Source organism: Eurypyga helias, unplaced genomic scaffold (genome assembly GCF_000690775.1).
Source record: "Eurypyga helias isolate BGI_N326 unplaced genomic scaffold, ASM69077v1 scaffold17698, whole genome shotgun sequence".
Taxonomy (NCBI): Eukaryota; Metazoa; Chordata; class Aves; order Eurypygiformes; family Eurypygidae; genus Eurypyga; species Eurypyga helias.
Window position 1 is genome coordinate 1 of NW_010267788.1, and position 7,062 is coordinate 7,062.

The 7,062-nt window shown below is 42.5% G+C and overlaps 1 protein-coding gene across 1 annotated transcript; it reads left to right on the plus strand.

Annotated features, from left to right (window-relative positions):
- Positions 1-182: 182 nt before the first annotated feature.
- TFAP2C (transcription factor AP-2 gamma (activating enhancer binding protein 2 gamma)) lies at positions 183-6,357 on the plus strand (the record flags this gene model as incomplete). Its single annotated transcript, XM_010157560.1, has 5 exons — positions 183-234; positions 1,671-1,893; positions 2,529-2,647; positions 4,085-4,226; positions 6,072-6,357. Coding segments are annotated over 5 exons (822 nt in total), but the record flags the coding sequence as incomplete, so codon positions are not given.
- Between the last annotated feature and the right edge of the window lie 705 nt (positions 6,358-7,062).

Here is a 7,062-nt window from a genome sequence, read left to right on the forward strand (position 1 = left end):
CGGAGATGCCCCTTTCCCGTCCTTGGACCCCTTTCCCGTCCTTGGAGCGAAACCCTCCTTTTCTCCCCTTCTGCCCTTAAAATGAGGACGCGCGGGGCGAGGGTGGGTTTCGCAAACCCCCCTCCAGCTCGTTCTCTCTCAGCTTTTCAAGGTGCGAAACTTTCTCCCCTTTCTCTTTCCAGAATGTGGAAGATCAACACTTATTAATGCATGACCAGACAGTCATTAGAAAAGGTCAGTAAGGTGGCACCGCAGTTTACTTTCCCCTGTCAATAGTGAAAAGTTGAGTGACGCACCGGTGAATTGACGTCTTGGGATCTTATAAAAGACAAATCCTTTCGGATGGGGAGGGAGGAGGAGGCTTTTAGTACGCACTCTGTGTGTCTGGACTTTTCGAAGGCTGTGTGAGGGAAGGTGGCAGTGGGGACAAACGCCGGGTCCGGTGGCGAGTTTCCTCCGGCGACACTGCCCGTCCCTGCTCTTGCATGTGGCTTTAATCGAAACCAGGATCTTGGATCGAATTTGGTGCTGCCCTGGAATACTTACTGATGTGTAAAGTGACACGGGGCTTTTTTTTTGTTATTCATTTGTTTTGGGTTTTTTTTGTTGTTGTTGCTAGCACTCGAAGACATTTTAGGTTTTTGCTTTTTTTTTTTCCTTCAACCTCTTTACAAGACCTAAGAAGGGAATGAGTTCACTGCCATAAGCCTGCCCGGCTTTATCTTAATCGAAATAGCTTTGTAGCTGCGGTTTTAAAGGAAGGAGAAAGACGTATTGACTCAATTTACGGTCATTTAGCTTTGGAGTTTTTTCCCCTGCTTTTGTTTTTAAACAAATTTGTGCTTAAAAAAAAGAAAATCGGTGGAAGTTTCCTCCGAAGACTTCAAACAAATACCTAACTGAAGAAAAGCAGAAGTGTTTGTCAGAGCGCTGATTGCTGCGTTTAGCTCATGGGAGAATAATTTCGCTGTCAGATGCACCACTGAAAAATCTTTCCCCCTGCGGGGAGCGGGGCCGACCTCGGCTCTTTAACCCTTTCCGATCGGTGCTGTGAGCCGGCAGCACGCCGGGGGTTAACTGGGTGGATTCGCAGGGGGACGGAAGGCTCCTGCCAAAGCCTTTGTTGTCCCTGTTCACCTCAAGGCTGAAGCCATTAACGAGCAATATTTTACTTTCAGTTCTCTTCTGGGCTGCATCCCGTCCTTTTTCGTACGGTCTGCTGTGAATTTGTTGGGATTCGATTCCAAAGGCGTGTGTGCGAGGTGGAAGGTGAACCCCTGCATGAGCTGGGAGGCTTCTCGGAAAGAGTTTTTAGCAGTACCTACAGGATGCAAATTTGGAGTCTTCAGTTGTATAGGGCTTTTGATAAGTACGGATTTGCTAACTTGCCGGATGCTGCTTCAGAGATGTGTGTGGTTTTTTTTTTTTCTTTTTAGTATTTTTAGTTGTCAGTTCTTGAAATTTGGTGTGGCAAAATGCAGCTGTTCAGGAACAGTTGTGGGGAGCTCTTGGCTGCAGATAGATGCTGGGAATGGGGTCACCGGTGTGAGCATTTAATGCAAAACGAAATCCCACCTCCTGGTCTGTTTTTGTGGAAAGGAAATTCACTTACTACTTCCTAATTATTTTTTCCTTTTATAAAATAGCTGCTTTCCCTCCTCCTCCCGCAGGTCCCATTTCCTTAACGAAAAACAGCGCTCTGAGTCTACCCTGCCAAAAGGATGGATTAATTGGAGTGGTCATAAACCCCAATGAAGTATTTTGTTCGGTGCCGGGGAGACTTTCCCTCCTCAGCTCCACGTCGAAATACAAAGTGACAGTAGCAGAGGTGCAGAGACGGCTCTCACCCCCCGAGTGTCTCAATGCCTCTTTGCTAGGAGGAGTCCTGAGAAGGTAGGCTGCCGTTCCATCCAGCCGCTCCATCACCGTGTCTATTGTTTGTGATCCTGCTTGTGTGTGTGTGAGCAGCCAGGATAGCACAATGAGGAGCTAAGAAATCCTTTTAGCAAATTTCTGATTTTTTTTAAGAAGCCCAACAACACTGAATCCTAATAGGCTTTGGAAATAAAACTTCTTTGCACTTCTGCTACTTGTTGAGAAGTGCTATTAACAGCTCTGACAGCAATTCTCTGTTTCAAGTTGGATTTTCCTCTCAAAAACCATCCATGGAGCTTTCTTATTCCTGTGACAAATGTGTGCCCCACGGAAAGATTTTTGGGTCCTGATAATCATTACAAGGACCCTTTATACGTCCTTTTTTTGCATGCACTTGATTTGGTTTGTGACCATTCTACAGCTCTTGGTTTTGATTGTTTGAAACGTTTTAATTTTGACCTCTACTGTGTTTCATCCTGGCTGGTTTGTAGTGGAGCATTTCAAAAGTAGGTCACTTGAAAAGAGCCTGTTTTTTATCTCTCTGCCCCCCCTCAGTAGAACCCTATTGAATGTCAGTAACTGGAATTTCTCATCTTTAAAAAGAAGTGTTCCCTGAAGATAAATAAAGGCATTTTTTTTCTCTTTAATTACAGAGCCAAATCTAAAAATGGTGGCAGATCATTAAGGGAAAAACTGGATAAAATTGGCTTGAATCTTCCTGCTGGTAGGAGGAAAGCTGCAAATGTGACACTATTGACATCGTTGGTGGAAGGTCAGTCCTGAAGGTGTCTTAAAAATAAACTTTTTTTCTCCCTTGTGTATAGCTTTTTAACCTCTAGGCAAAGCATGGAAAGGCTGGAGAGTCCATGTAATAGAGTTTCGTGTTTATTTTGAAATGAGCATGATGGGGATGTTGCAGCAACTAACAGCTGCGTTGCCTTTGCGGAGCTCCTTGCCCCCTCTTCTCCCTTGAAATCTGGTCACTAAGCCCTTGGCCTCAGAGGCCTGCCCGCACAAACCCAGCTAATATGCCTCTTCCTCATGTCTGGATCACAGGGACGCAGCAATTCCTTTATGCCAAGCTGTTCAAAATGCATGTTCATCCAGCTTGTGGGGACTGGGTTGTTTCTGGTTTTGTAAGGGTGTGTGCAGGGAAGGCAAAAGAGGTGAAACTCATCACATCAGTGGGTTTGGTTCCCTATTGGGAAACCTAAAAAATCCAGGGCAGCTGACTCCAGTGCCTGGCCCTACCTCAGCGGTATCCTCAGAAGCTTTTCTAATAAACAAGCATATAAAGTGAGATTTATAGCTTTTGACTTCCTGATAGGAAACTGGAGCCCCTTTAATCTGTAGCATGTTATGTGGACCCTCTATCAGTTAAGTTGACTTGAAGGGTGTATGTATATGTACGCTCGTGGTTATGTTTTGTGTTTCTGTTTAAAGCAGATCCTGGTAGTGGTACAATTTAATAAGTTTCTGTTTAAAGCAGGTCCTGGTAGTGGTACAATTTAATAAGAATAGAAGCAGCAATTGAAAAGTGAAAAATGATCTAACAATACCTTACTGCTATTTCATTTCTACATCAGCTCAAATAATACAGCAACTTCCGTTTAAAACCCTTTGGAAGTTGGGTTTAAGAGAGCTTATGCGTGTGAACACGCACACGTGTACATTACAGGTAACGCACTGATCATGCCAATCCATTATTTTAAGCCTGATGAAACTGCTTTAATGAAAAAACCAGTAGCTTAATTATACACCATACAATTTTTTTCTATATGAAAATGCTCATTAGAAAGTATTTAGAAAATGGATTAAACTGATAAACCCTTTGTTATGTAAGTGGAATTTAGTTGCCATTAAATATCAGAAGACAATTTGATCTAGGCTGAACTCTAGTCTTTGCTGCACAGTTAATCTGGATAAGGAGAGGAGTGTTTCTCTACAGTATCAAGGCAAGAGATCTTGTTTTTTGGTAGCACTCACCATGTAGGTTTGTTTGTGGCTTTTTTCTTGATGAATACTTACAAAGAAACACTGATTAGAACAACAGTAAGAAGTGGTATGTTGTTCAAATAGCAGTGTCCCTTTCTGAAACAGGAATGTACTCCAAAAGTTCACAATACTCTGCTTAATTTAATTTCCCTGATGCCTTTATAAAACATGGATGTAACTACATTTAATAAGCATTCCCTTTTGCCCACACCAGGTGAAGCTGTACATCTTGCTCGTGACTTTGGCTACGTTTGTGAGACAGAGTTTCCTTCAAAAGCAGTAGCCGAATATTTAACTAGACCACACATGGGCCGCAATGAAATGGCAAACAGGAAGAATATGCTTCTTGCTGCAAAGTAAGTTTGGGGCTTGGATTTTTTTTTTTTCCCCCCTTTTTAGAGATGCTTTTGTCTGACCATGAGTATCTGTGACTGGAGACAATTTGGTACATTTTCATGTGTAATTTTAATCAGGGAGATGAAGCAATTCTTTTTATCTGGTTTTGGTTTGAATTCAACTATGGCAGCAGTTATTTTAGTCTGAACCAATAATAATAACAATCCTGTACAATAACTCTAAAGAAGTTTGAACCAGTTCTGTTGGTTTTGCTACAGTTAAAAGAAAAGTTTCAGAACAATTCCTACACTAGGACAGCCGTATCTCTAAGGAAAAGATGTCCCTAGACCCTGACAGGGTTGAGGACCTGGAGACCAGGTGTGGCCCAGGAATGTGAACCATTATCAGGAGATGGTTCTCCCACCCCTGCATACGTGCAGCGCAGCCCAGAGGGGCATCCCCGCGGAGAGTTACTGGTGGGCATGCTGGGTGCAAGGGGAGCTCAGCCGCTATGTCCTCCTCGTAACGGCTTCTGGCAACAGCAGCATGCAGCTTTTCCTTTCCCCATGGACACTAGCAGTCGAGAACTGTGGATAGCCCCTTTCCATGGTTATGGCTGAAGAGTTTTATAGTTCAGTGAGAGCCAACCTTTGGTAGATGTGAAAAGTCGCTGTAGTTAACTAAATTCCTGTTGCAAGTCTTGATGAAGAGGGAAGGAAGGGTAAAGGAGAGCAGCTCTGTTAGGGCTGTTCTGCAGACACTTGTACCTGTACATGAATCACTTCCCGAGCAGCTTGCTGGTAGGAAATACTGTGTTGTTACACTTACCTTAAACCAGAGGCTGGAGTGCTTGCTGTCCTCTTCTCCCTCCCAGCCTTCCCAGGCTGAGGTTTAACAAAGCCTTCAGTTCTGGTCAGAGATGTTTTCTGTTTGGGGGTGGTGCAATTCCTTGCTTTTGAAGGCACCCTCGCTCTGCAGAGGCTCTGAGAAAAGCCTGTCTACACTGCTAAGAGTTGCCCTGACTTTGGGCTCGGATCAGGCATGCAAAGCACATTTGTCCTGTTGATGAATTCAATACATCTTTCCCTGAAAAAGTGACATTCTCTTACAAAAAAAATCTCTCTTAGAAATACAGTGTCTTTTGTCTCTACTATAGCTTGCATGTTCTGCTTTTTACTGGGCACTACCCTTTCTGCTCTTCAGTATTATCGTTATTGCTATTGTTATTAGCGTTAATGACAGTCATCTTTTGGAAGATGCTTGTGAGTGAGAAATTCTGATGAAGTGATGATTCTGTTAAGATTGCTCAGCTTCCGTGAAATCCCATCAAGGGGACAGATTTACAAGCAGCAAAAACAACATATGTTTGAGCATTATTAACCATTCATGTTTTGCCAGGCATACATGTTGGTGTTTGCAGGATCAGAGCCTCGGTCTCTGTTAAAGAGGGCATATACATATCATATGCACAACTAAATTGAATCTCCTATTCAGCTGCTTCAGTCTCTCTAAATAACTTAACTGCAGCTGTGGAAGTTCTCATAGAAACTAGCCCTAAATTCCCACTGCCGCCTTAAAATCTGGAGCAAATGATGCAGAGCCAGCCAGACACCAGAGGTGGTGAGACGTTTTGCAAAATGAGTGTGTTTTTGTGACATAGAGGTAGCAGAAGGTTCATCAGAAACTGGTGCTAAAAAGTAGGTTTTAATTTTAGACAGTGCTGCTGATGGAGTAATGAATTTCTGAAAACTCCCACTTAGCTGCCAAATATTTGACACGGACGTTCTCTGTTATTTTTATTTATTTATTTGCTCTTGCATAAATTGTCACCGTGGTGTAAAGTGTGATCGCTTTGTGTCTTGCAGGCAGATTTGTAAGGAATTCACAGACCTCCTCACTCAGGACAGAACTCCTCTTGGAAACACGAGACCTAGTCCCATCTTGGACCCTGGCATCCAGGGCTGTTTGACTCATTTTAGCCTGATCACACATGGCTTTGGGAGTGCTGCCATCTGCGCTGCCATGACATCCGTCCAGAACTACCTAAATGAAGCATTAAAAATAGCAGACAAAACATACATGAACGCTGGCGACCAGAGCCCTGCAGAAACCAACAAAACCATTGATAAAATGGATAAGCACAGGAAGTAAAGGAGAAAAACCAGACTTTAAACTCTTCCTCCTAAACAGCCTGGGATCTTCTTGCCAGGGGGGAACATAGAGATTTGGGGTTGGTTTGTTTGTTTTGGTTTTGCCTTTTTTTTTTTTTTTTAAAGAAAGAAGGGGAAAAAAGGAAAAATTCATCTTATTCAGGATCTTCACTCCCCCTGGATCCATGAGACAAGCCTTTCTAAAAGCTGCAGTACCCCTTATCTGCGGAAGCAGTTACCAAAAGATAAGTACTTGGTACAAGTGTGCTGAAATTCTTTGCTGTAAAACTGGTGCTATAAAGGGGTTTTGATGGAAATATAAAAAGAGTTGTATTTAGATTTCTTCTCCACTTCTAAGTATCTAGTGGTGACCAGCGTTGTGTATAGTTTTTAAGACACAGATATTAGATGGAAGCCTATTTGCTATCTGAAACGATTTCAGGGTTTTATTCTCTCTAAATGCAACAGTAACAATAAAGCAGTATTAAACAATGACAGAGATTAATGTACGTTACAATTTTTCATAAACACCTGAAAATAGTAAGATTATTCTGGGTTTTTTTTTACCCCTTAATTTTCATTTTACCATAGGAGAATACTAAAATCCTGCTAGATTTAAAAGTTGTCTGATGGCATTTTACAGGCTTATTTTTATGGAAATATACAGGCTTTTAAGAACTGCAGTAATATTGGCTGCATTGGATAC